Source organism: Symphalangus syndactylus, chromosome 13 (assembly GCF_028878055.3).
Source record: "Symphalangus syndactylus isolate Jambi chromosome 13, NHGRI_mSymSyn1-v2.1_pri, whole genome shotgun sequence".
Lineage (NCBI taxonomy): Eukaryota > Metazoa > Chordata > Mammalia > Primates > Hylobatidae > Symphalangus > Symphalangus syndactylus.
In genome coordinates this window covers 59427842-59455690 of record NC_072435.2, presented here as the reverse complement: position 1 = coordinate 59455690, position 27849 = coordinate 59427842, and the positions used below count along the sequence as shown (strand labels likewise).

General features: G+C 50.9%; 1 protein-coding gene across 1 annotated transcript; it reads left to right on the top strand.

Moving 5' to 3' along the window:
- The first annotated feature begins 59 nt into the window (after nt 1–59).
- On the top strand, nt 60–27781 carry NPHS1 (NPHS1 adhesion molecule, nephrin). The gene is made up of 29 exons (XM_055237211.2): nt 60–760; nt 868–1083; nt 1156–1278; nt 1455–1583; nt 2099–2180; nt 2892–2995; nt 3182–3309; nt 3398–3569; nt 3751–3908; nt 4148–4292; nt 4379–4503; nt 6337–6505; nt 6730–6859; nt 6988–7160; nt 8067–8207; nt 8283–8423; nt 8925–9046; nt 9966–10137; nt 10236–10392; nt 10650–10801; nt 12934–13045; nt 13132–13313; nt 17214–17270; nt 21694–21813; nt 21953–21977; nt 22085–22160; nt 22310–22403; nt 22500–22612; nt 26801–27781. The coding sequence occupies exons 1-29, from the start codon at nt 703–705 to the stop codon at nt 26930–26932; spliced, it is 3708 nt and encodes a 1235-aa protein (XP_055093186.1). The 5' UTR covers nt 60–702; the 3' UTR covers nt 26933–27781.
- Nucleotides 27782–27849: the final 68 nt, after the last annotated feature.

The window sequence follows — 27849 nt, the reverse complement described above, 5'->3', positions numbered from 1 at the left end:
CTGCTGGGCAGAGGCCAGAGCTGGGGGCTCTGGAGTGTACCTGGGGGAGGTTGCACTGTGAGAATGAGCTCAAGCTGAGTCAGAGAGCAGGGCTGACTCTGCCAGTGCCTGCATCAGCCTCATCGCTCTCCTGGGCTCCTGGCCTGCTGGACTCTGGGCGGCAGGTCCTTCTTGAAAGGCCATGAGTAGTGAGACAAGGAGCAGGGGTGAAGGGTGGCAAGAGAGAAGATAGAGACTGAGAGAGAGAGAGAGAGAGAGAGGAAGAGACAGAGACAAAAGGAGAGAGAACGGCTTAGACAAGGAGAGAAAGATGGAAAGATAAAGAGACAGGCTGGGCACAGTGGCTCACGCCTGCAATCCCAACACTTGGGGAGGCCAAGGTGGGAGGATGGCTTGAGGGAAAGAGTCTGAGATCAACCTGGCCAACATAGTGAGACGCTGTATCTAAAAAAAAAAAAAGAAAAGAAAAAAAGTTTTTTCAAAGAGACAGAGAAAGCGACTCAGAGATTGAGACTGGGAGCAAGACAGAGATAGAGAGACTCTCACGGGGGAGAGGAAAACAGAAAGGGAGGAGAGTAACAGAAAGAGAGATAAAAAAGAAAAGCAGGTGGCAGAGACACAGAGAGAGGGACCCAGAGAAAGCCAGACAGACGCAGGTGGCTGGCAGCGGGCACTGTGGGAGTCACAGTAGGGGGACCTGTGATGGCCCTGGGGACGACGCTCAGGGCTTCTCTCCTGCTCCTGGGGCTGCTGACTGAAGGTGAGTGGGATCCCAGCCTTGTACCCAGCGCCAAGTGGCCCCCATTTCCCACTTACCTTCCCTAGACAAACCCTCTGCCCTTTCCTCGCACCCCACTGTGTCCCCAGGCCTGGCACAGTTGGCGATTCCTGCCTCCGTTCCCCGGGGCTTCTGGGCCCTGCCCGAAAACCTGACGGTGGTGGAGGGGGCCTCAGTGCAGCTGCGGTGTGGGGTCAGCACCCCTGGCAGTGCGGTGCAATGGGCCAAAGATGGGCTGCTCCTGGGCCCTGACCCCAGGATCCCAGGCTTCCCGAGGTACCGCCTGGAAGGGGACCCTGCTAGAGGTAAGGGATCAGAGCCTGAAACCCTTAGCCACCAGCGGAAGCTGCGGCCCTGACCTCCGGCTCCCCCTGCAGGTGAATTCCACCTGCACATTGAGGCCTGTGACCTCAGCGATGACGCGGAGTATGAGTGCCAGGTCGGCCGCTCTGAGACCGGGCCCGAGCTCGTGTCTCCCAGAGTGATCCTCTCCATCCTGGGTATGGGTGAGAGACCCCCAGGACCCATGAGTCTGGGCTTCAAGCCCTCCCCTACCCCACGACCCAGAAGTCCAAGCCCCCAGCCGCTCCTCTCCCAGACCCTGGGTACCAAACTCCAATCTTCAAGTCCTTCTCAGTGCTGGAAGCTTACTTACCCCAGACCCTTCTCTCACCAGTTCCTCCCAAGCTGCTCCAGCTGACCCCAGAGGCAGGCACCATGGTCACCTGGGTAGCTGGGCAGGAGTACGTGGTCAACTGTGTGTCTGGGGACGCGAAGCCCGCACCTGACATCACCATTCTCCTGAGTGAGTGCAGGTGAACTGGGTGGCAGGGGGCAGCATGAAGCCTCTGGAGTGGGAAGGGTGTGTGTTCCTGACCAGTGCCCTCCTAAGGGCCCCAGAAAAGATGTCATCCCTGGGATGGGGACCCAGGAGAAGGTGTGGGGAGATGCTGAGGCCAGTGTGGGACCCAGTGGATGGGAGGGCACATCGAGGGGGACAGCATCCAGCACAAGGCTGAGGCCCAGATAGAAATATGGGCAGTAGCGCTAGTGCAGACATGAGAAGCTGAGGGATGGGGTACATGGTACAACCCAGCAAGGAGTTGAGAAGAGTGGGGAGGCCCAGGACCCAGCACTGAAGACTGCGGCATTCAGGCAGTCCAGAAAGTCGGGAGGGGATGCAGCTCTGCCCCAGGCCCTTTTCCTCTAGAACCAGGAGGGAGGGGGCATCACATCCACCCTGAGGACTTTCAGGCCATGCTCCCCATAATCTATCTTGCGGGGAGCCTGGAACCCCTCTAGCCCTCTTGTTGCCCCAAGGTGGACAGACAATATCCGACATCTCTGCAAACGTGAACGAGGGCTCCCAGCAGAAACTCTTCACTGTGGAGGCCACAGCCAGGTGTGAAAACTGAAACAACCCCCTCAACCTTGACCCCTAATTTTCCCCGTGGGAACCCCAGGCCCCAGGGATGCAAGCATGAAGCTTGGGCTGGGTATGAACATCTGGGACCCAATTCTTCATCCTGACTCTCAAAGCTTCTTCATGGGGAACAGGGGTGGTGGCTCATGCCTGTAATCCCAGCACTTTGGGAGGCTCAGGTGGGCGGATCACCTGAGGTCAGGAGTTCAAGATCAGCTGGGTCAACATGGTGAAACCCTGTTTTCACTAAAAATACAAAAATTAGCCGGGTGTGGTGGTGCACGCCTATACTCCCAGCTCCTCGGGGGGCTGAGGCAGGAGAATCATTTGAACCCAAGAAGTGGAGGTTGCAGTGAGCTGAGATTGTACCACTGCACTCCAGCCTGGGCGATAAAGCCAGATTCTGTCTCAAAAGACAAACAAACAAATAAACAAACAAAAAAACTTCATGTGAACCTCAGTTCCAGAGTCCCAAGCACTAAAGTTTTGGTCAGATGTGGGTCTCTCTAGGCTCCAGTTCTCACTGTTCACCCCCAAAATCTCTCCCACGGAATCCTGGATCCCAGAGGAGATCAGCATGGAGACTTAGACCAGGTGTGGGGACCAGAGGTGGCATCCCCACCTCTTCTCCCTGACTCCCCAAATTTCAGATGATGACTCTGACTCTAGAACCCTGACTTCTCATCCCAGGGTGACACCCCGGAGCTCGGATAATAGGCAGTTGCTGGTCTGTGAGGCGTCTAGCCCAGCACTGGAGGCCCCCATCAAGGCCTCATTCACTGTGAATGTTCTGTGTAAGTGGAGAACTGGGCCAACTAGGGCGCTGAGGATGGGGAGCAGGCACTGGGGGGTGTGGGCGGATCACAGGGATTATAGAAATTCAGGTACTCAGAGAAACATGGGGGTTCAAAGGCAGGTTGTGGGGCCTGGAAAGAGTGGATGGGCTACTCCAGTCCCACTGAGTAACTGATATCCCCCAGTCCCTCCAGGACCCCCTGTCATCGAGTGGCCAGGCCTGGATGAGGGGCACGTGCGAGCAGGACAGAGCTTGGAGCTGCCATGTGTGGCCCGAGGGGGGAATCCCTTAGCCACACTGCAGTGGCTGAAGGTGAGGGCAAACGCAGGCATGGAGATTGGGGGGAGAGCGGGGTCTGGGAGCCGGTCCTGAGCTGGCCCAGGCCTGTCCCTGTCTCCAGAATGGCCAGCCGGTGTCCACAGCGTGGGGCACAGAGCACACCCAGGCGGTGGCCCGCAGTGTGCTGGTGATGACCGTGAGGCCAGAAGACCATGGAGTGCAGCTCAGCTGCGAGGCCCACAACAGTGTGTCTGCAGGGACCCAGGAGCGCGGCATCACGCTGCAGGTCACCTGTGAGTCCTGGTGCCGGCTGCCCCCTTGTCGGTCTGTGCCTCAGAGAACCATCTGTGTGTGCCCCCAAATTATGCCTACTGGACGCCAAAGATCTCAGCATCTGTCTCCAGTCCTGTTCTGTCTGGGCTGGTCTGTGAGAAATCCAGCCCAGCTTAGTGCCTTCCCTCTCTGTCCCTGCAGTTCCCCCTAGTGCCATTATTATCTTGGGATCTGCATCCCAGACTGAGAACAAGAACGTGACACTCTCCTGTGTCAGCAAGTCCAGTCGCCCGCGGGTCCTGCTACGATGGTGGCTGGGCTGGCGGCAGCTGCTGCCCATGGAGGAGACAGTCATGGATGTGAGGCGGGGGCCAGGCTCCTGGGTCTGAGCATGGAGGGGGCTGAAGGCATGATTCGTGGATAGGGAAGGGGATGGATCCAGCAGCCTGGGGGGCTTTCTCCTTGAGGACCATGGGTCCAACAGAGGGGGAGGTAGAGCTATCTCCTGTGTCCCTGCTGGGGACTGGGATGGACTCAGGCCTCTAGCACGATGGATGGGGTGCTGCAGTCCCCACGTCTGAAGCTCACTCCCTGCCAGGGACTGCATGGTGGTCACATCTCCATGTCCAACCTGACATTCCTGGCGCGGCGGGAGGACAACGGTCTGACCGTCACATGTGAGGCCTTCAGTGAAGCCTTCACCAAGGAGACCTTCAAGAAGTCACTCACCCTGAACGTAAAATGTGAGCCCCTGCCCTGGCCCAGCAATGCCCCCAAGCCTCAGGACCCAGCCCAGAGAAAAAGTCATTCTTCCCGCCTCTCCCCCCAGATCCTGCCCAGAAACTGTGGATTGAGGGTCCCCCAGAGGGACAGAAGCTCCGAGCTGGGACCCGGGTGAGGCTGGTGTGTTTGGCCATCGGGGGCAACCCAGAGCCCTCCCTCATGTGGTACAAGGTTGGTGCCACGCCAGGGCTATGGGGGGGTGGCCAGGAATGTGGCGGAAGGACCAGGCCCCTTCTCTCCTTCAGTATCTTGGGCAATCTTGGAAAAAGATTAAATTTCTTGAAAAGTACTAGAGAGTCTGAGGTTTGGCAGGGAATCAGGAAAGACACAAATGCCATGAGAATTAAATGGAATCCTAGGAAAATTCTGGGGAAACAGTGAGAATTTTAGGATAAAAATTGGAACTCTGAATCAAAATTAGGCATTCTAGAGAAAAGGTAATTTCATTAAAATTAAAGAAAATTCTAGTGAAAAATCTCAGAATTCAGGTGAAATGTCAGGAATTTTTGGGAAAGACTTGAATCCCAGAAAAAAATAAAATAAAAATTTAAAAAATGCTATAAAATTTGGCCGGGCGCAGTGGCTCACCCCTGTAATCCAAGCACTTTAGGAGGCTGAGGTAGGCATATCTCCTGAAGTCGGGAGTTAGAGACCAGCCTGACCAACATGGAGAAACCCTGTCTCTCCTAAAAATACAAAAAATTAGCTGTGCTTGGTGGCGGGGGCCTGTAATCCCAGCTACTTGAGAGGCTGAGGCTAGAGAATCGCTTGAATCCAGGAGGCTGAGGTTGCGGTGAGCCAAGATTGTGCCACAGCACTCCAGTCTGGGCAACAAGAGCGAAACTCTGTCTCAGAAAAAAAAAAAAAAAAAGCCGGGTGCAGTGGCTCACGCCTGTAATCCCAGCACTTTGGGAGGCTGAGGCGGGCGGATCACGAGGTCAGCAGATCAAGACCATCCTGGCTAACACGGTGAAACTCCGTCTCTACTAAAAATACAAAAAAATTAGCCAGGCATGGTGGCGGGCACCTGTAGTCCCAGCTACTCGGGAGGCTGAGGCAGGAGAATGGCGTGAACCCGGGAGGTGGAGCTTGCTGTGAGCCGAGATCGCGCCACTGCCCTCCAGCTTAAGCGACAGAGGGAGACTCCGTCTCAAAAAAAGAAAAGAAAATTTGGAGAAAAGCTAGTAATTCCACAGACTATCGAAAATTCATTAGTATTAAATTGAATTCTTGGGATTTGGAGGCAAGAAAATGAAATTTCATTAAAATGAAAGAGAAGCCTAATAGAATTCTAGGAAAATCCTGGGAATTAGGGAGCTAGTTGAAAACTTTGGGGGGAAGACTAGGAATTATAGAAATGACAATGGAATTTCATTTTAATTGGATGGAATTCTGGGGAAGTGCTGAGAATCTGGGCAATACAAAGGAATCTGTTAAAAGGCTGGGATCATAAGATATAATATCGGGAAAGATTCAGAAATCTATGGAAAGTTTAATTTGTGCAGCAGTAATAATAAAAAAAGAAAGTAATCTATGGAAAGACACTGGAATTAAGGAAAATTTCAAAGGAAATCTTTGGGGACAGAAGGAATTTTAAGAAAAGGAACTGAGGAACTCTGGGAAAGGCCTGGGAATTTCAAGGGAGTTTCCTGCACGTAGTGTTGGGTAAACACAGCAGAAATAGATTTTGAGGAGTGCGCTGAGAGCCTGCAGGTGGCTGCAGAGGCAGAGCGGGAGTTGGGTGTGGGACAGAAAGCGGATTCAGATCCCCAAAACGGCCATGCATAGGGACTTGGGGAGGCGGGAGAGACTCGTGGGGGGGTCACTCAGTTCCACTCCCCACTGCTTTGCCCTAGGGGAGTGGCGCTGATGGGGGTGCTTTTCCTTATCACAAAAAGGCTTTGTCTGGGCTGGCGGCACCAACCCAGTGGGTAGGGTGGGGAGGTTGGGGTTTGGTGGAAGCGGCAGGGCTGCCTACGGCCTCCAGTCACTCCTGGCCCGTAGGACTCGCGCACCGTGACGGAGTCGCTGCGCGTGCATCTCGGCAGCGTGGAGAAATCTGGGAGCACCTTCTCCCGAGAGCTGGTGCTGGTCACAGGGCCGTCGGACAACCAGGCCAAGTTCACGTGCAAGGCTGGCCAGCTCAGCGCGTCCACGCAGCTGGCGGTGCAGTGTGAGGGCTCGCACTGCTGAGGCCCGGGGACGGACTCGGCGGGGGCGGGGCGGGAGGGACAGAGCCAGGTGGGGCAGGGACCCAGCGAACCCTGGACCCGAGGGATGCGGGCAGGGGCGGAGTGGGGGACCCGAGACTGGGAGGAGCCTGGGATGCAGGTGGGGTGGACGCAGACCAGGCCGCCCCTAACTTCTGAGTCTCGCTCCTCCAACCCCGTCTCCCAGTTCCCCCAACTAATGTGACGATCCTGGCCAACGCATCCTCACTGCGCCCGGGGGACTTCTTAAACTTGACATGCGTCAGCGTCAGCAGCAACCCGCCGGTCAACTTGTCCTGGGACAAGGAAGGGGAGAGGTGGGAGTGCGAGGGATCCTTCCCCTCTCTGGTCTGGCCTCGCCCCCTCCATGCATGTCCCGCCCCCACCTAGCCCCTCTCCAGCCTCTGGCTCTGCTCGAAGCCCTGGCTTGACCCCGGGTCCACAGGCTGGAGGGCGTGGCTGCCCCTCCCCGGAGAGCCCCGTTCAAAGGCTCCGCCGCTGCCAGGAGCGTCCTTCTGCAAGTGTCATCCCGCGATCATGGCCAACGCGTGACCTGCCGCGCCCACAGCGCCGAGCTCCGCGAAACCGTGAGCTCCTTCTATCGCCTCAACGTGCTGTGTATGTGCCCTGGCCTGAAAGCCCCTCTCGATGCTTTCCTGACCCTAAATTACTCCTTGGGTCTTTCCTTTTTTTCCTTCTTTTTCTCTTCTCTCTCTCTCTCTTTCATTTTTTGTCGCTCAGGCTGCAATGCAGTGGTGCAATCATAGCTCACTGCAGCCTCCAACTCCTGAGCTCAAGTGATCCTCTCACCTCAGCCTCCCGAGTAGCTGAGACTACAGGTGTGCGCTACCACGCTTCGCTAGTTTATTTTTACTTTTTGTAGCAACGGGGTCTCACTATGTTGCCCAGGCTGGTCTTGAACCCCTGGGCTCAAGCAATCCTCCTGCGTTGGCCTCTCAAAGTGCTGGGATTACAGGCACGTGCCACTAGGCTAGGCTGATTTTTTGTACTTTTAATTTTAAATGGAGATGGCATTTCTCTATGTTGCCCAGGCCAATCTTGAGCACCTTGCCTCAAGTGATCCTCCTGCCTTGGCATCCCAAAGTGCTGGGATTATAGGCGTGAGCCACTGCGCCTGGCCTTGGTCTTTGCTGTCACACTATCACTCTATCATTAACCCCATCCTGAAACTTGAAACTCCCGACCTTCATCCTGACCCGTGATCCTGGGCCAACTCCTATCCTGCCTCCCCCCATCTTGCATTTGTCCTCTCTCCTAACCCCCCTCATGACTCCTGTTTCCATCCTTCAACCTGACCCTGGCTTCTACTCTTTTCCTAAACTGTATTCTAACTTCTATCCCGAACCTTACCCCTGAGCTTAGCTCTGAACTTGTTACCTTGTCCACAACCTTAAACCCCGTCGTGACCCCAACTTTAACCCTTGAACCTGTGCCTGATCTCCAATCTGTCCTTGACCCTGACCTTAACAACAATCTTGACTCCCTGCGGCGTCCCCTCTGAAGACCGTCCAGAGTTCCTGGGGGAGCAGGTGCTGGTGGTGACCGTGGTGGAGCAGGGTGAGGCGTTGCTGCCCGTGTCCGTGTCCGCTAACCCCGCCCCCGAGGCCTTCAACTGGACCTTCCGCGGCTATCGCCTCAGTCCAGGTGAGGAAAGTGGGCATGGGGAGGGGTCCCGGGGATGGGAGGCCCTGCCAGGTCCCTTATTCTGGCCTTCCCCAGCGGGCGGCCCCCGGCATCGCATCCTGTCCAGCGGGGCTCTGCATCTGTGGAATGTGACCCGCGCGGACGATGGCCTCTATCAGCTGCACTGCCAGAACTCCGAGGGCACCGCGGAAGCGCTGCTGCGGCTGGACGTGCACTGTGAGCCCCGCCCACCATGGAAACCACACCCACCCAAGGAACCTTGCCCAATGTGGAGTCTCCTCATTGTGGGAGCTCCGCCCACCCACGGATAGCCACCCATCCTGGAACCCTCCCGTTCTGGAAGTCCCAGCTGTGGTGTAACCACGTCCACTGCGGAACCCCTCCCACTAGAGAGACCCAGTGTGGAATCTCTGCCCAGAGAGGGTGCCCGCCTAGACACGGAAGCTGCTCCCGTCAGGCCCACTGTATAAGCCCCTCTACACACACAATTCTGGAAGCCCACCCAACCCGCTCTAATTATCACAGAGGCATAGTGGAGGGTGGAGACAACCTCACCAACCTTGAGAACTCTCCTCCAACTCTTTGGTATTAAGGGCAGATTGTATCCACACCCGTAACTTTCCTGGAACCCCTAAGACATCCCTCCCACCTGGGGCCCTCTCACACGGAGAGCTGTCTGGGCCCAAGTGCCTTCCCCAAGCCTCTGCCTTCCACCAGATGCTCCCACCATCCGTGCCCTCCAGGACCCCACTGAGGTGAACGTTGGGGGTTCTGTGGACATAGTCTGCACTGTTGATGCCAATCCCATCCTCCCGGGCATGTTCAGCTGGGAGAGACTGGTGAGGACCCAGCTTTTGGTAAATGGAGGTGGGGTCAAGGGGTTGTGGTTTCTTGACTGTGAGTTCCTTGGGAGTGGGGACCACATACATCTGTATGACCCTGTATAACTATATACTCGTCAGGGCATGCTCCCAGAACGAATAACTGTTGGTGGCAAAATGAATGCATGGATGAATGGCTAGACAGCCAGGCGAGTGGGTGGGTAGATGGATAGATAGGTCGAAAGGTAGGTAAGTGGATGAACAGGTGGATGAAAATGAGTGAGTGAATGGAGGAAGAGATGGACAAGTGAAAGGATGGATAAATGTGTGAGTGGATGGGTGGGAAGATGATTGAAGGAGAAAAATCAGTGGATAGAGGGTAGATGATGGACGGATACACCATCAGAGGAAAGATATCTATGGAAGGATGATGGATGAATTGATGAATGGATGGGTGGGTAGATCAATGGAAAGATGAATAAATACGTAGCTGGGTAAATGAACAGATGCATGTATTTATGGGTGTGCAAGCATGAGTGAATAGTTGTGTGAATGGGTGGAGAGCTACAGGGGTGGATATGTGGGTGCAGAGAAGGAAGACAAATGGGTGGAGGAATGAGTGAGTGAACCGATGAGTGGATGGAAAGATAAATGGATGAATGTAGAGATAAGCAGATGGATAAATGAATGGATGGACGGATAGATGGTTCCAAGCATAAGTGGTTGGGTGAATGGATGGGTAGGTGGTTGCCTGGATTGGTGGATGAAAAGATGCATTGGGTAAATGGACAGATGGATGACAGGATAATTTTTTTTCTTCAATACCTCTGTGGAGGGTGATTGTGGCTAGGGGAATGAGGCTACAGAAGGGACAGTTTGGGCAGTGATGGATCTGGGGCTAGACTGGGAGGCCAATTCTGGACTCTTGGGCCTCCAGGGAGAAGATGAGGAGGACCAGAGCCTGGATGACATGGAGAAGATATCCAGGGGACCCACGGGGCGCCTGCGGATTCACCATGCCAAACTGGCCCAGGCTGGCGCTTACCAGTGCATCGTGGACAACGGGGTGGCGCCTCCAGCACGACGGCTGGTCCGTCTTGTTGTAAGATGTGGGTATCACCCAAACACTTGACTTCAAGACCTGCCAGTGAACCCACAGCCCTCATGTCTCCCACATAACTCATGTTGACTGCCCATCCGCTCCCAGTTGCCCCCCAGGTGGAGCACCCCACTCCCCTAACTAAGGTGCCTGCAGCTGGAGACAGCACCAGTTCTGCCACCCTCCACTGCCGTGCCCGAGGTGTCCCCAACATCGTTTTCACTTGGACAAAAAACGGGGTGCCTCTGGATCTCCAAGATCCCAGGTGAGCCCAGGCCCAGCCAGGCAGCACTCCAGCCCCTGGTCTGGACCTCCAGCCCCACTTCCCCTCCCTGAGTCCCTGCAGAGAAGGAAGACGAATGGGTGGAGGAATGAGTGAGTGAATGGATGAGTGGATGAAAAGATAAATGGATAAATGGATAGATAGGCAGATGGTTAAATGAATGGATGGATGCATAGATGATTCCAAGCATAAGTGGTTGGGTGAATGGAAGGGTGAGTGGTGCCCTACCTTCTCTCTAGGTACACGGAGCACACATACCACCAGGGTGGTGTCCACAGCAGCCTCCTGACCATTGCCAACGTGTCTGCCACCCAGGATTACGCCCTCTTCACATGCACAGCCACCAATGCCCTTGGCTCGGACCAAACCAACATTCAACTTGTCAGCATCAGTATGGAGGGGCTGTGAGGGTGTTGGGGAGGGGGTGCTCCCTGGATCCATTCCCACATCCCTGATTGGCCCTGGGCTGCCCATGTTTCTGAAACTGGAGGATCTGTGTATGTGTGAGGATGGAGCTTTTGCCTGCCCTGAAAATCCTAGTGGAGACTGGATCTTCAGGGAGACCCACAACAAAGGCAAAAGAAAAAGGAAAGAAGAGAAAAAAAGATGGAGAGGGGGTACTTGTTAGCTCAAGTAACTGAAAAATAGATTTTCAGGGGTTTCTGGATTTAGGTTCAGCTGTCATCAGCAACTCTCCATTCTTTTTTCTTTCTTTCTTTCTTTCTTTTTTTTTTTTTTTGTTGTTGTTGTTGAAATGGAGGTTCACTCTTGTCACCCAGGCTGGAGTGCAATGGCGCGATCTTGGCTCACTCGAACCTCCGCCTCCTGGATTCAAGCGATTCTCTCATCTCAGCCTCCCAAGTAGCTGAGATTACAGGCGCCCGCCGCCACCACACCCAGCTAATTTTTGTATTTCTAGTAGAGACGGGGTTTCACCATGTTGGCCAGGCTGGTCTCCTGACCTCAGGTGATCTGCCCGCCTCAGCCTCCCAAAGTGGTGGGATTACAGGTGTGAGTCATCACACCCAGCCCTCTTCATTCTTATGTCTGCATGTCTCTGTGTTGGCTTTATTCTAAGGGCCCTCATAGTGGTCTGTTAGAATTTCCAGAGGAAACAGAATTCTTTCTCTTCCTAACAGTAGTATGAAAATACCAGGATTAGTCAGGTGTGGTGGCTCACGCCTGTAATCCCAGCACTTTGGGAGGCTGAGGCAGGCAGATCACGAGGTCAGCCTGACCAATATGGTGAAACCCTGTCTCTACTTAAAAAAAAAAAAAAAAAAAAGCCAGGCCTGGTGGCACGCGCTTGTAATCCCAGTTACTCAAGAGGCTGAGGCAGAAGAATTGCTTGAACCCAGGAGGTGGAGGTTGCAGTGAGCTGAGTTCATGCCACTGCACTCCAGCCTGGGCAACAGAGTGAGACTCTGTCTCAAAAAAAAAAAAAAAATATGTATTGATTGCTTGACGCAAATGCTGTGATGAGATGTTTAAAGAAACCTAACTGCCGGGCGCGGTGGCTCACACCTGTAATCCCAGCACTTTGGGAGGCCGAGGTGGGCGGATCATGAGGTCCAGAGATCGAGACCATCCTGGCTAACACTGTGAAAACCCGTCCGTACTAAAAATACAAAAAATTAGCTGGGCATGGTGGTGGGCACCTGTAGTCCCAGCTACTCGGGAGGCTGAGGCAGGAGAATGGCGTGAACCCGGGAGGCAGAGCTTGCAGTGAGTCGAGATCGCGCCACTGCACTCCAGCCTGGGTGACAGAGTGAGACTCCATCTCAAAAAAGAAAAAAAAGAAAAAAAAAAAAGAAACCTAACCATACCAGGTGCGGTGGCTCACGCCTGTAATCCCAGCATTTTGGGAGGCCAAGGAGGGTGGATCACCTGAGGTCAGGAGTTTGAGACAAGCCTGGCCAACATGATGAAACCCTATCTCTACTAAAAATACAAAAATTAGCTGGGCATGGTGGCAGGCACCTGTAATCCAGCTACTCGGGAAGCTGAGGCAGGAGAATTGCTTGAACCCAGGAGGTGGAGGTTGCAGTGAGCCAAGATTGCACCACTACACTCCAGCCTGGGCAATGAGAGTGAAACTCCATCTAAAAAAAAAAAAAAACAAAGAAAAAAGAAAGAAATCTAACCCTTCATTTTCCATAGAAGTAACCATTTGGTCTTGAATTTTTTTTGCTGTTTCTTTTGGTTTTGTTTTCACTTACTTCTTTTTAAAATTATTTTTAATTTGAATGTTTAATTTGAGACAGGGTCTTTCTGTGTTGCCCAGGCTGGTCTCGAACTCCTGGGCTCAAGCATCCTTCAGCCTTGGTCTCACAAAGTACTGGGATTACAGGAACAGTTTGGTGTTTGCCAGAGCAGTGTTCACCATGACCTTATAGAACATGAGTATACTGTGAACAATGAGAAGCGATTGCATATTTAAAATCATTCCTAGGGAAAACCTGGACAGAATCTTCTGAAATTCTTTTGTATCCTCTGACTGCTTTTCCATCTTTCTCCCCATAGGCCGCCCTGACCCTCCATCAGGATTAAAGGTTGTGAGTCTGACCCCACACTCCGTGGGGCTGGAGTGGAAGCCTGGCTTTGATGGGGGCCTGCCACAGAGGTTCTGCATCAGGTGGGTCCTTGTCGAGGCAGGAAAGAAGGGGAGGCAGCCAATGGGCTGGGGCACTTCCCTGAATTTACTATCCCCCTGTTCTGCAGGTATGAGGCCCTGGGGACTCCAGGGTTCCACTATGTGGATGTCCTACCACCCCAGGCCACCACCTTCACACTGACTGGTCTACAGCCTTCTACACGATACAGGATCTGGCTGCTGGCCAGCAATGCCTTGGGGGACAGTGGACTGGCTGACAAGGGGACCCAGCTTCCCATCACTACCCCAGGTGGGAAGGGGGGCTTGGGCAGGTTGGAGTGTTCCTCAGAGGATGTGTAGGGTAGTACAGTGAAGTCCATACTATTCCCCTTTTATGATGAGTTACTGAGGCCTGTAGCTGTTCAGCAAATTGTCCATGGTCACACAACTAGTAAAAGGTAAAGATGAGATTGAAACTCAGGCAGATGAACTTGACACCAACCGTTAACCACAACCCATACTGTCTGAATGTGATTAATGACCAAGGGAAATTAGAAAATAGTTTGAATTAAATGAAAACAAAAACATATAAAAATTTGAGGTTGCAGTTAAAGCAGTACTTAGAGGGAAATTTATAGCATTAAGTGCTTATTTTAGTTTTTTATTTTATTTTATTTTTAAATTTTTTTTATTTTTTTGAGACAGAGTTTCACTCTTGTTGCCCAGGCTGGAGTGCAATGGTTCAAACTTGGCTCACTACAACCTTCGTCTTCTGGGTTCAAGCGATTCTCTTGCCTCAGCCTTCCAAGTAACTGGGATTACAGGCATGCACCACCACGCCTGGCTAATTTTGTATTTTTAATAGAGACGGGGTTTCACCATGTTGGTCAGGCTGGTCTCGAATACCTGACCTCGTGATCCACTCGCCTTGGCCTCCCAAAGTGCTAGAATTATAGGCCTGAGCCACCACGCCCAGCCTTATTTTTTATTTTTGAGATGGAGTCTCGCTTTGCCACCTGGGCTGGAGTGCAGTGGCACAATCTTGGCTCACTACAACCTCCGCCTCCCGGGTTCAAGTGATTCTCCTGCCTCAGCCTCCTAAGTAGCTGGGATTACAGGCAAGTGCCACCACGCCCAGCTAATTTTAGTATTTTTAGTAGAGACGGGGTTTCGCCATGTTGGCCAGACTGGTCTTGAACTCCTGACCTCAGGTGATCCACCTGCCTTGGCCTCCCAAAATGCTGAGATTACAGGCGTGAGCCACCATGCTTGGCCACTTTTTGTTTGTTTGTTTTTGTTTTGAGATGCAGTTTTGTTCTTGTTGCCCAGGGTGGAGTGCAATGGTGCCGTCTCGGCTCACTGCAACCTCTGCCTCCTGGGTTTGAGCAATTTTCCTGCCTCAGCCTCCCAAGTAGCTGGGATTACAGGCATGCACCTGTAATTTTTTTGTATTTTTAGTAGAGACAGGGTTTCACCATGCTGTCCAGGCTGGTCTCGAACTCCTGACCTCAGGTGATCCACCAGCCTCGGCCTCCCAAAGTGTTGGGATTACAGGTGTGAGTCACCACGCCTGGCCTATTTTTTTTTTTTTTAAAGAATAACCTCCAATGCATATTCTAAGTTTTCATCTTAAGAAACCGTTGCTCATGCCTGTAATCCCAGCACTTTGAGAAGCCAAGGCGGGTGGATCACCTGAGGTTGGGAGTTCAAGATCAGCCTGACCAACATGGGAAAACCCTGTCTGTACTGAAAATACGAAATTAGCCAGGCCTGGTGGCACATGCCTGTAATCCCAGTTACTTGGGAGACTGAGGCAAGAGAATCGCTTGAATCTGGGAGGTGGAGTTTGTGGTGAGGAGAGATGGTGCCATTGCACTCCAGCCTGGGCAACAAGAGCAAAACTCCATCTCAAAAAAAAAAAAGAAAGAAAGAAAGGGAGAGAGAGAGAGAGAGAGAAACAAACTAATAAAAGAAGAACAAATTAAACCCAAAGTAAACAGAAAGAAGAAAATAATAATGGTAAGAGTAGAAATGAATGAATTAGAAAACAGAAAAACCATTAAGAAAATCAATGAAACCAGAGGCTGGTTATTTGAAAAAAAACAAAAACATTTACAAAGCTGATTAAGACAAAAAAAAAAAGGGAGAAAATACCAGTTACCAATAACAGCAATGGAAGAAGGGATGTTACCACAGGCTCCACAGACATTAAGAGGATAATTAGGGAATATTGTGAATAACTTTATTCCAATAAATTCAGCAAGTCAGATGAGAAGGACAAATTTCTTTAATATGATGAATACGTTACGATTCTGATAGGCACAGTGTTGTAGTGGTAAATCCTTCAGAGCCTGGTTCAGAGAAGCTTGGGTTCAAATCCCCTCTCTGCTACCTCCTAGTCGTGTGAACGTAGGCAAATGTCTCAGTTTCTAAAAATATATAGCACAGATCTTTGTGGCCCAGTTTCTTTTTCTTTCTTTCTTTTTCTTTTTCTTTCTTTCTTTTTTTTTTTTTTTTTGCGATAGAATCTTGCTCTGTCACTCAGGCTGGAGTACAGTGGCATGATCTCGGCTCACCGCAACCTCTGCCTCCCAGGTTCAAGCAATTCTCCTGCCTTAGCCTTCCAAGTAGCTGGGATTACAGGTGCATACCACCACGCCTGGCTAATTTTTGTATTTTTAGTAGAGACGGGGTTTCACCATGTTGGCCAGGCTGGTCTCAAAGTCCTGACCTCAGGTGATCCACCTGCCTCAGTCTCCCAAAGTGCTGGGATTACAGGCATGAGCCACCACTCCTGGCCGCAAGCTTCTTCTTTCTGTTTTCCTCTTCCTGACACAGCAGACTTTTTCTCAGTGGAAGTAAGGACACTTTCTCACCCCTAAAATCTTCTCTGCTCTTCCCCCCACCCCATTCCAGTCTTCCCTTTGAACACTAAAACATAAAGTATGACACTTGCCTCCTTTGCTTTAGAACTTGTACCTCTATTAAGGGATCAAGAGCCCAGAGTCTTTTTTGGTCAACTCAACAAATTGATAATTCGAGTGAAAAGGACCTAGCACACCAAAAATGCTCATCAACAATTCATTTTTGGGCCAGGCATGGTGGTGCATGCCTGTAGTCCCAGCTAGTCAGGAGTCTGAGGCGGGAGGATAGCTTGAGCCCAGGAGGTCGAGGCTGCAGTGAGCTATGAGCAGGCCACTGCACTCCAGCCTGAGTGACAGAGTGAGACTCTGTCTCTTTAAAAAAAAAAAAAAAAATGGCCAGGCGCGGTGGCTCACGCCTGTAATCCCAGCACTCTGGAAGGCCGAGGTGGGAGAATCACGAGGTCAGGAGTTTGAGACTAGCCTGGCCAATATGGTGAAACCCCATCTCTACTAAAAATACAAAAAATTAGCCAGGCGTGGTGGCAGGCACCTGTAGTCCCAGCTACTTGGGAGGCTGAGGCAGGAGAATTGCTTGAACCTGGGAGGCGGAGGTTGCAGTGAGCCAAGATTGCGCCACTGCGCTCCAGCCTGGGTGACAGAGCAAGACTCCGTCTTGAAAAAAAAAAAAAATTGTCCGTGTGCAGTGGCTCAAGCCTGTAATCCCAGCACTTTGGGAGGCTGAGGCAGGTGGACGGAGTCTTGCTCTGTCAACCAGTCTGGAGTACAGTGGTACGAACTCAGCTCACCGCAAGCTCCGCCTCCCAGGTTCAAGCAATTCTCCTGCCTTAGCCTTCCAAGTAGCTGGGATTACAGGCATGAGCCTCAAGTAAAAAAGTGTCCTTACTTGAGGTCAGGAGTTTGACACCAGCCTGGTGAACATGGTGAAACCTCGTCTCTACTAAAAATACAGAAATTAGCTGGGTGTGGTGGCTCATGCCTGTAATCCCAGCTACTCAGGAGGCTGAAGCATGAGAATTGCTTGAACCCCGGAGGCAGAGGTTTCAGTGAGCTGAGATCGCGCCACTGCACTCCAGCCTGAGCAATAGAGAGAGGCTCAGTCTCAAAAAAAAAAAAAAAAAATTATTCTTAACATTAGCATCACTGTTAGAATTGCTATTAATAGTATTGTCATTGTTATCAGCAATTTCTAGCTCTCTTGGAAATATTCTTAAGCAGCCGTATACCAGTTCCCATGAGTCTAATAGGCTTAAGAAGAGGCTGAGAAATATTTAAAGCTTATCTCAGATTCTTAGTGTTAAGTCACAATCTCTATATCCACCTCCCAGGTCTCGACCAGCCTTCTGGAGAACCCGAAGACCAGCTGCCCACAGAGCCACCTTCAGGCAAGTCCTCAGTCCCCTGATCCCTCCTGGCTCCCCTGAGAATGGAACCTCCTGGTCTCTGACCCTACCTCCTCTGCTTGTAGTCACAGCTGCTTAACGACTTAGTTCTGGCCGAGCTCAGTGGCTCACGCCTGTAATCCCAACCCTTTGGGAGGCCAAAGCATGTGATCACTTGAGCCCAGCAGTTTGAGACAAGCTTGGGCAGCATAGCAAGACTCCATCTTTGCAAAAATAAAAAATAGCTGGGTGTGGTGGCATGTGCCTGTAGTCCCGACTGCTCAGAAGGCTGAGATGGGAGGATTGCGAAGCCCAGGAGTTGGAGGATGCAGTGAGCTATGACTGAGCCACTGCACTCCAGCCTTGGCAACAGAGGGAAACCCTATCTCAAAAAAAAAAAAAAAAAAAAAAGACTTAGTTCTGTCCCTGCAGTCTTGCAGACTCCTTAGAGCTTCCTCATTTTTCTTTCTTTCTTCCTTTCTTTCTTTCTTTCTTTCTTTCTTTCTTTCTTTCTTTCTTTCTTTCTTTCTTTCTTTCTTCTTCTTTCTTTCTTTCTTCTTCTTCTCTTTCTTTCTTTCTTTCTTTCTTTCTTCTTCTTTCTTTCTTTCTTCTTCTTCTTCTTCTTTCTTTCTTTCTTTCTTTCTTTCTTTCTTTCTTTCTTTTTCTTCCTTCTTTTTTTTTTTTTTTGACAGAGTCTCGTTCTGTTGCCCAGGCTGGAGTGCAGTGGCAAAATCTTGGCTCACTGAAACCTCCACCTCCCAGGTTCAAGCGATTCTTTTGCCTCAGCCTCCCAAGTTGCTGGGATTACAGGCACCCACCACCACACCTGGCTAATTGTTGTACTTTTTTAGTAGGGATGGGGTTTCACCATGTTGGCCAGGATGGTCTGGAACTCCCGACCTCAAGTGATCTGCCTGCCTCAGCTTCCCAAAGTGCTGAGATTACAGGCATGAGCCACGGCACTCGGCATTTTGTTTTTTTTTTTAGAGACGGAGTCTTGCTCTGTTGCCCAGGCTGGAGTGCAGTGTTGCAATCTCGGCTCACTGAAACCTCCACCTCCCGGGTTCTTCTCCTGCCTCAGCCTCCCGAGTAGCCGAGACTACAGGCACGTGCCACCATGCCCAGCTAATTTTTTGTATTTTTAGTAGAGACGGGGTTTCACCGTGTTAGCCAGGATGGTCTTTAACTCCTGACCTTGTGATTCACCCACCTCAGCCTCCCAAAGTGCTGGGATTACAGGCGTGAGCCACTGCATCTGGCCAATTTTTTTTTCTTAGATCTTCTTCTTGCCTGGAGTGATAAATTTTCTTCTCTTCCAAATTTAGTTTAATTCCGTAAGACTTAGCTCATTCCATGTCCTGTAAGAAGCCTGCATCAGTTAGCTTTTGCTGTATAACGAACCGCCCCAAACATGGGTGCTTATAGCAACGTTCTTTCTCATGATTTTAAGAGTCTATGGCCGGGCGCGGTGGCTCACGCTTGTAATCCCAGCACTTTGGGAGGCCGAGGCGGGCGGATCACGAGGTCAGGAGATCGAGACCACAGTGAAACCCCGTCTCTACCAAAAATACAAAAAATTAGCCGGGCGTGGTGGCGGGTGCCTGTAGTCCCAGCTACTCGGAGAGGCTGAGGCAGGAGAATGGCGTGAACCCAGGAGGCGGAGCTTGCAGTGAGCCGAGATCGCGCCACTGCACTCCAGCCTGGGCGACAGAGCAAGACTCCGTCTCAAAAAAAAAAAAAAAAAAAGAGTCTAGCAGAACAGTGCTGGTCTGGGCTGGCTTAAATCATCTCTGCCGTCAGCTGGCAGCTCCACTGGACTGGGTGGTCTAGGGTTGCCCCCTTCCCATACTTCTGATGGCCATCTGGCTCTTGGTTGGAACAATGGAGACAACTGGGCACATGTCTCTTCTTGACTTTTTCACATGGAGGTGGTCACGGGGGTCAGAAGCAGCAAGAGAGTACATTCCAATTTACTAGCTGATTCTGTCATAGTTGCTATTGTCTCATTGGCCAAAGCAAGTCACATGGCTCAACATAGAGTCAGTGTGGAAAGGCCCTGCACTCAAAGATCTGACTACCGGGAGAGGATTGCAACCATTTGGCAAACAATCCCCTTCAGAGCCTGAGAAAAAGGTTGCAACTGACAGAAGTACAGCTGTTTTGTCAACACGAAAAAGAATGGCTTGGCTGGGCACGGTGGCTCATGCCTATATCCTGGCACTTTGGGAGGCTGAGGCAGGTAGATCACTTGAGCCCAGGCATTGGAGACAAACCTGGGCAACATGGTGAAACCCCATCTCTATAAAACAAAAGCAAAAAAAATTAGCCAGGCGTGGTGGTGCATGCCTGTAGTCCTAGCTACTCAGGAGGCTGATGCGGGAGGATTGCTTGAGGCCGGGAGGTTGAGGCTTCAATGAGCTGAGATCACACCACTGCACTCCAGCCTGGGCAAAAGAGTGAGACCCTGTCTCAAGAAAAAAAAAAAAAAAAGGCTTGGTACATGAAATAAAAAATTCCAAGTGTGGCCACTTTCAGGTGCTCAAAAATCTCACCAGCAATCTGTTTCTCACCCTCTCTCAACTTTGCCTTCATCTGTGGTGGCTTCTTTCTCAGTTTCTTCAATCGGAGGGGCAGAGAAGCCCTCCCCCACCTCCATCTTCTTGACAGCTACTAGAATTGTCCTAAAAGTTTTGTTAAAAACACATGTTGGGTAAAATGCCTGTGTCTAAACAATCACTGTGGAGAGGAGAATGGAAACTCTTATTGTCCAGGCTGGGCCATGTGCCCACTCTGGAGTCCTGCCTGAGCCCAAGACTGAGAGTGGGGAGTGGCTGTTCTCCCCAGGGGAAAAAAGTGCTGTTAGTAGAAGATAGGGGAGATGGCTGCCCAACAGATCCCTACTTAGAGGGGTTCAGCCTTGTCGCCAGGGATACAGCAGCCAAGTCAGCCTGATATTGGCTGGAATGGAAGTTGGTGGAAAGAAGTCATTTGAGGCCTGGCGTGGTGGCTCGCGCCTATAATGCCAGCACTTTGGGAGGCCAAGTTGGGCAGACCACTTGAGGCCAGGAGTTCAAGACCAGCCTGTCCAACATGGCGAAACTCTGTCTCTACTTAAAAAAAAAAAAAAAAAAAAAAATTAGCCGGGTGTGGTGGCATGCGCCTGTAATCCCAGCTACTTGGGAGGCTGAGGGAGAAGAATCGCTGGAACCCAGGAGGCGGAGGTTGCAGTGAGCCGAGATTGTGCTACTGCACTCCAGCCTGGGTGACAGAGTGAGACTCTTTTTTTTTTTTTTTTTTGAGACAGAGTCTCGCTCTGTCACCCAGGCTGGAGTGCAGTGGCGTGATCTCGGCTCACTGCAACCTCCGCCTCCCTGGTTCAAGTGATTCCCCTGCCTCAGCCTCCCAAGTAACTGGGACTACAGGTGCCTGCCACCACACCCAGCTAATTTTTTGTATTTTAGTAGAGACAGAGACAGGGTTTTACCATATTGGCCAGGCTGGTTTTGAACTCCTGACCTTGTGATCCACCCCCTCTTGGCCTCCCAGAGTGCTGGGATTATAGGCATGAGCCACTGTGCCCAGCCAACTCCGTCTTAATTAAAAAACAAAATAAAGAAGTCCTTGAGATGGGATTTTTTTTTTTTTTCAGAGACAGGGTCTTGCTCTGCCGCCAAGGCTGGAGTGCATGGTGCTATCATAGCTCACTGGAACCTTGACTTACCAGGCTCAAGCAATCCTCTTGCCTCAGTGTCCCGAGTAGCTGGGACTATAGACATGCACCACCATGCTGCTAAATTTTTAAATTTTTTGTAAAGAAGTGGCCTCACTATGTTGCCTAGGCTGGTCTTGAGCTCCTAGGCTCAAGCCATTCTCCCACCTTGACCTCCCAGCGTGCTGGGATTACAGGCATGTGCCGCAGCGCCTGACCTTGAGATGGAATTTGAAAGCCAAACAGAAGTTTGCTTGAGAAGAAAGGACATTTGAGGACAAACACTTAACTATTCTAAAGCACTGAGATGTGAATTTGCTTCAGTGATTCTGGAAACAGCTAGTGGTTGGTTTGTGTGGCTGGACAGTCCAGTACCAGGGTCTAAGTTTGGTGGGCACGGCTGGAGGCATGGGAAGAGGCTGGACCACAGAAAGTCTTCAGTGCCCAGCTAAGGAGCTGAAGCTCCCTCCTGAGTCCAGAGTTCAGTTCTGAGTTTGCAGAGTTCAAGCAAAGGGAGGACGTTTTGCTAATGGCTTGACTTAAGAAAGAAGCCACCTGCCCTTGGGTGGCAGAAGGGGTGGGCACAGAGACCTCTGCCCATCTGTTTCTCTGATCCTGGGGGAGGGACTTGGTCAGGGCTACGCTTTCTCGGGGAGATCCACCCCTGGCCTACAGCCTATTGTCTGGGATTCACTGAGGGGTATCTTCCACCCCTAGGACCCTCGGGGCTGCCCCTGCTGCCTGTGCTGTTCGCTCTTGGGGGGCTTCTGCTCCTCTCCAATGCCTCCTGTGTCGGGGGGGTCCTCTGGCAGCGGAGACTCAGGCGTCTTGCTGAGGGTGAGGAGAGACCCTTCCCTGCCAGGGTGGAGACCTGAGGGTGATGGGGAACCCTGGGATTGCTGCATACTGAAGGTCTTCCCAGGGCCAGGCGGGGCTTGTATAGGGTCACTGAGCCCTTTATTCCTGTTTCCTTCAGGCATCTCAGAGAAGACAGAGGCAGGGTAAGTGGATATTTTTCTGTAAAGAAGGCTCTGAGGGAGGAGGTTTGGGGGAGATGGGTGGCGGGGGGCAGCACTCAACTGCCACCCCCACACCCTCATACTGGAAGGTCGGAGGAGGACCGAGTCAGGAACGAATATGAGGAGAGCCAGTGGACGGGAGAGCGGGACACTCGGAGCTCCACGGTAAGTGGGGGTGGCCCTGGCGACCCCACAGTCAGGGCACCGACGGCGACTGAAACCCTGCTGTTAGCATCAGGTTGATCATTGCCCTTCCCGGGACAGTGGGGTCAGAGGATGGAAAGGGCTTTGTTTGTTTTGCGTGTGGGGAACAGGTCAGCACAACAGAGGCAGAGCCGTATTACCGCTCCCTGAGGGACTTCAGCCCCCAGCTGCCGCCGACGCAGGAGGAGATGTCTTATTCCCGAGGTGAGTTAGGACCACGTCAGGATTCCCCCACTCAGAGGTACCCCCGATGCCTGGACTGGGTGCCTTGATCGTGTCTCCCTTCCACTCCAACTCCAGGTTTAACAGGTGAAGATGAGGATATGGCCTTCCCTCAGCACTTGTATGATGAGGTAGAAAGAACGTACCCCCCGTCTGGAGCCTGGGGACCCCTCTACGATGAAGTGCAGATGGTGAGGAGCTTTGCATCAGCAGCCATCCTTCCTGGCTAGTTCTGGGAGCCTATCTCCTATTGCTTGTATTAGTTAGGGCCAGCTAGCTGCTGTAACAAAGAGGCCTGACCATGATCCAGTGGCTTAAAGAAGGCAGTCAGCTGGGCGTGATGGTCCATGCCTGTAATCCCAACACTTTGGGAGGCCAAGGCAGGAGGATCGCTTGAGCCCATGAGTTTGAGACAAGCCTGGGCAATATAGTGATTTGTCTCTCCAAAAATTTTTTTTAAATGAGCCAGTCATGGAGGTGTGCACCTGTAGTCCCAGCTACTCAGGAGGCTGAGCCAGGAGGATCCCTTGAGCTCAGGAGTTGGAGGCTGTGGTGAGCCATGATGGCGCCACTGCACTCCAGCTTGGGCAACAAAGCAAGACCTTGTCTCTGAAAAAAAGAAGGCAGTCTATTTCTTTTTCAAAGTCAGACATGAGTGGCCCTGCTCAAGTCATCCGAGTCTACAAGAATGAGCCAGTTCACTGGGGGTTCAACCCCCGGGAAAAGGTGAAAGAATGTGGAGGAGGCGCAACCCTGCCTTGTGGCCCAGGCCCAGAAATGGTGCACACCACTCTGCTCTCACTCCCCTGGTGGGAAGAGAGTCACACGGTCGCACCTGATAGCAAAGGAGGCTGTGAAATGTGGTCTAGCTTAGCAGTGATGTGCCTTGCTGCAATTCTGCTACTGTGGAAGGGACATGAATTTTTAAAGATAATTAGCCATATCTACTCCACTGATTAAAGAGAGAGAAAAAGAGAATTTGGGGGCCCATTCAACTGAAAAATCAAGGCATACAATTGTCATCAGGCCCAGCTGGTCCCAGAATTTCCTCCCTAAAAATGTTTTTATGGCTAGGCATGGTCACAGCTCACATCTCCAATCTCAGCAGGCTGAGGTGGTGGATTGCTTGAGCCCAGGTGTTGGAGACCAGCCTGGGCAACATAATAATACCCCATCTTAAAAAAAAAAAGTTAAGCCGAGCATGGTGGCTCACACCTGTAATCCCAGCACTCTGAGAGGCCGAGGCGGGTGGATTACCTGAGGTCAGGAGTTCGAGACCAGCCTGGCAAACATGGTGAAACCCCGTTTCTACAAAAAATGCAAAAATTATCTGGGTGTGGTGGTACACACTTGTAATCCCAGCTAGTTGGGAGGCTGATGCAGGAGAATCGCTTGAACCTAGGAGGCAGAGGTTGCAGTGAGCCAAGATCACGCCACTGCACTCCAGCCTGGGCAAGAGGGCAAGACTCTGTCTCAAAAAAAAAAAAAAAAAGTTTAAAGAATTAACTGGGCATGGTGGTGCATGCCTGTGGTCTCAACTACTCAAGAGGCTGAGGTAGGAGGAATGCCTGAGCCAGGGAAGTTGAGGCTGCCGTGAGCCCTGATTGTGCCACTGCATTCCAGCCCGAGAGACCATGTTTCAAAAAAGAAAGGGAAAAAATGTTCCCAGAAAATCTAGATTTGTATCCTACGAGATTAGAAATCTTCAAAGAAAGAAAATACGTGTTTTCCAGTGGCCCCGAATGCCCAGTGCTGACACTTATTGGTCTAGCTTGGGTCACATTCTCATCACTGAACACATCCCTGAGTCAGGGGATGGAATATGCTAACAAGAGAGACCTGGGTCAGTTCACCATGGGATCAGGGAGTAGGGGCCAGCCCCACTCAGGTCACTGGGCTGAGAGTGGGAGAGGAACAGAGAGCTCACAGGGAAGTGAGGATGGTGGCTGTACAGGCAAAAACAACAGACAGGCACTTTGACCACCAGCCAATCCCCACCCATTGCTGCATAGTTAGGGAGATGGGACAGAACCCCTGATTTCGTGTGTGGCCTTGGCTGATGCTCTGGCACCTCTGGGCCAAGGATTTCCTTCTGTCTCTGTGAACGACCTCCGATACCGGGACTGTTGTCAGATCTTAGCTCCTCACCAGCATGGCGCGAAGCGCTGTCCATGGTGCTGCACCATATGCACTCTCTAAAGCGCAGATGGAGGCTGCACGCTTTTTCCGAAAAGCGCCGGATAGTAAATGCTTTGGGCTGTGTGGGACATACGGTCTTCCTCAAACGCTACACAAACTCTGCCACTGTAAAGTAAAAGCAGCCATAGACGATGCATAAATGAATGAGTGTGGCTATGTTCCTACAAAACTTTATTTTTGGACACTGTAATTTGAACTTCATGTAGTTTTTCTATGTCACAAATGTTATCTTTTTTCATTTTTCCCCAACAATTAAAAAATGAAAAACCGGGCCGGGCACGGTGGCTCATGCCTATAATCCCAACATTTTGGGAGGCCGAGGCGGGCGGATCACAAGGTCAGAAGTTTGGGACAGCCTGACCAACATGGTGAAACCCCGTCTCTATTAAAAATACAAAAAGTTAGCTGGGTGTGGTGGTGGGCACCTGTAGTCCCACCTACTCGGGAGGCTGAGGCAGGAGAATCGCTTAAACCCGGGAGGCCGAGGTTGCAGTGAGCCAAGATTGCGCCACTGCACTCCAGCCTAGGCGACAGACCAAGACTCCTTCTCAAAAAAAAAAAAAAGAAAAAGAAAAAAATAAAAACCATTCTTAGCTCTTGGGCAGTAAAAAAAAAAAAAAAAAAGCAGGCGGCAGGCCATATTTGGAGCATGGGCCAATCTGCTTTAAAGTTTGCTGAACTAAAATAATCATTTTCTCCCAGCCCTAGAACAAAACACATCCCAGTTAGGGCCACCCTTCATGTTTTTTGTTGTTGTCGTTGTTGCTGTTGTTTGTTTTGTTTTACTCTTCTATTATGATTAGGGAACTGTTTTGGAAATTCATAGGACAATATAATCATAACCTACATTCCACAGTTGCCATACCTGATAACATGGACTTTTAAAGTTTTCATTTTTTTAAATTTTTTTATTTATTTATTTTTGAGATGGAGGCTCACTCTGTAACCCAGGCTGGAGTGCAGTAACTCAATCTCAGCTCACTGCAACCTCCACCTCCCAGGTTCAAGCGATTCTCCTGCCTCAGCCTCCCAAGTAGCTGGGATTACAGGCATGCACCATCATGCCCGGCTAATTTTTGTATTTTTAGTAGAGATGGGGTTTTGCCCATTGCCCAGGCTGGTCTCGAACTCCTGACCTCAAGTGATCCACCTGCCTTGGCCTCCCAAAATGCTAGGATTACAGGCATGAGTTACCATGCTTGGCCTAAAGGTTTTATATTTCTGATATTTACACTATTGTTCTAACATGAAATCATTGGGTATCTTGGGCTTGCTTCAAAATAATCCAGTTAGTCGGGGAGGGGAACAAGATAGAAATATAGATAAATCAATTGACCAAGGGTTGCTACTGGCTTTTTCTTTTTTCTTTTTTTGAGATAGTCTCAGTCTGTCACCCAGGCTGGAGTGCAGCGGCATGATCATGGCTTACTGCAGCCTTGACCTCCTGGGCTCAAGTGATCCTCTTACCTCAGCCTCCTGAGTATCTAGGACTATAGGCGCTCACCACCACACCTAGCTAATTTCTTAAAAAATATTTTTTATAGGCCAGGTGCAGTGGCTCACACTAGTAATCCCAGCACTTTGGGAGGCTGAGACGGGTGGATCGATTGAACTCAGGAGTTCAAGACCAGCCTGGGCAACAATGGAAACCTCATCTCTTAAAAAAAAAAAAAAATTCAAAAGTTAGCTGGGTGTGGTGGCACATGCCTGTAGTCCCAGTTACTTGGGAGGCTGAAGTGGGAGGATGGATTGAGCCCAGAAGGGGGAGGTTGCAGGGAGCTAAGATCGTGCCATTGCACTCCAGCCTGGGTGACAGAGCCAGACCCTGTCTAAGAAAAATAAAATTATTTTTTGTAGATACAGGATCTCACTATGTTGCCCAGGCTGCTCTCGAACTCCTGGTCTCAAGCAATCCTCCTGCTTTGGCCTCCTAAAGTGCTGGAATTATAGGCATGAGCCACTGCGCCCGGCCTGATATTGTTGAAGTTAGGTGATAAGCACATGGGGTTCATCATAAGCATTCACTATAATCACACTCCTTTTTTGTATATGTTGGGGTTTTAGTAAAAGCTAAAACACTTTTTTCTGAGAAGTTAAGCAGGGGCGTGTATCCCCCAGATCTTCAATGAAGACCTACAGGGCATCTCTCCACGGTTCTAACTCCACTTTTTGCCTGTCAGGGCCCCTGGGACCTCCGCTGGCCTGAAGACACATATCAGGATCCAACAGGAATCTATGACCAGGTGGCGGGAGACTTGGACACTCTGGAACCCGATTCTCTGCCCTTCGAGCTGAGGGGACATCTGGTGTGAGAGCCCTCTCAACCCCCTTGTCCTGCACCTGCAGGAATTTACACTCCACTGGTCCCTCTCATTACAGCCTGGGCCGAGCTGGTTAGGTGAGCTCCTTAAAACCCAAAGGGACTCGGTGTCAGGAGAGGACATGGAGGGGGCTGAGTGACAGAAGATGGTTCAGCTGGTACCAGAGTAGAAACAAGGTGCATCCTGGGGTTGGCTTTAGAAACTAAACTTCTCCAAAAGGACAGGGCAGATCGTAAACGACGTCTCAAAAATGAAATGCCGCTGGGTGCAGTGGCTCACGTCTATAATCCCAGCACTTTGGGAAGCTGAGGCGGGTGGATCACCTGAGGTCAGGAGTTCGAGACCAGCCTGGCCAACATGGTGAAACTCCATTTTTACTAAAAATATAAAAAATTAGCCAGGAGTCGTGGCGCATGCCTGTAGTCCCAACTACTTAGGAGGCTGATGCATGAGAATCGCTTGAACCCAGGAGGTGGAGGCTGCAGTGAGCCGAGATCACGCCACTGCACTCCAGCCTGGGCGACAGAGTGAGATTCTGTCTCAAAAAATAAAAATAAGATAAAAATAAAAAATAAAATGCTATTCTGAGGGTCCCTAAGTGCTTCATAAAGTTTTCAGAAGTGGGGAAAGACATATTAAAAACTCTGTTCATTTTGCATTCCATGACGTCTGAAATAGCTAATATTAAGTGGAATTTATGAACCCATGTTGTATCCTACCTATTATTTTATTATTTTCCACAGTTATCTAACACAGGAGGCATAAACTATGACACATGTAAACATATGTATGCTCTATAAGCATTAAAATAAACAGACAAAAGAAGCTAGAGGAAAAGAATATGTACTGTGTGCTTTCATTTATAGAAATTCTAAAACAGGCAAAACTAATCTACAGTGGCAGAGAGC

Coding starts and splice junctions, on each gene's coding strand:
- NPHS1 (XM_055237211.2), top strand. CDS start 703: ATGGCCCTGGGGACGACGCTCAGGGCTTCTCTCCTGCTCCTGGGGCTG. Junction 6,860..6,987: donor TGGGACAAGGAAGGGGAGAG/GTGGGAGTGCGA, acceptor CCGGGTCCACAG/GCTGGAGGGCGTGGCTGCCC. Junction 21,978..22,084: donor TCAGAGAAGACAGAGGCAGG/GTAAGTGGATAT, acceptor TCATACTGGAAG/GTCGGAGGAGGACCGAGTCA.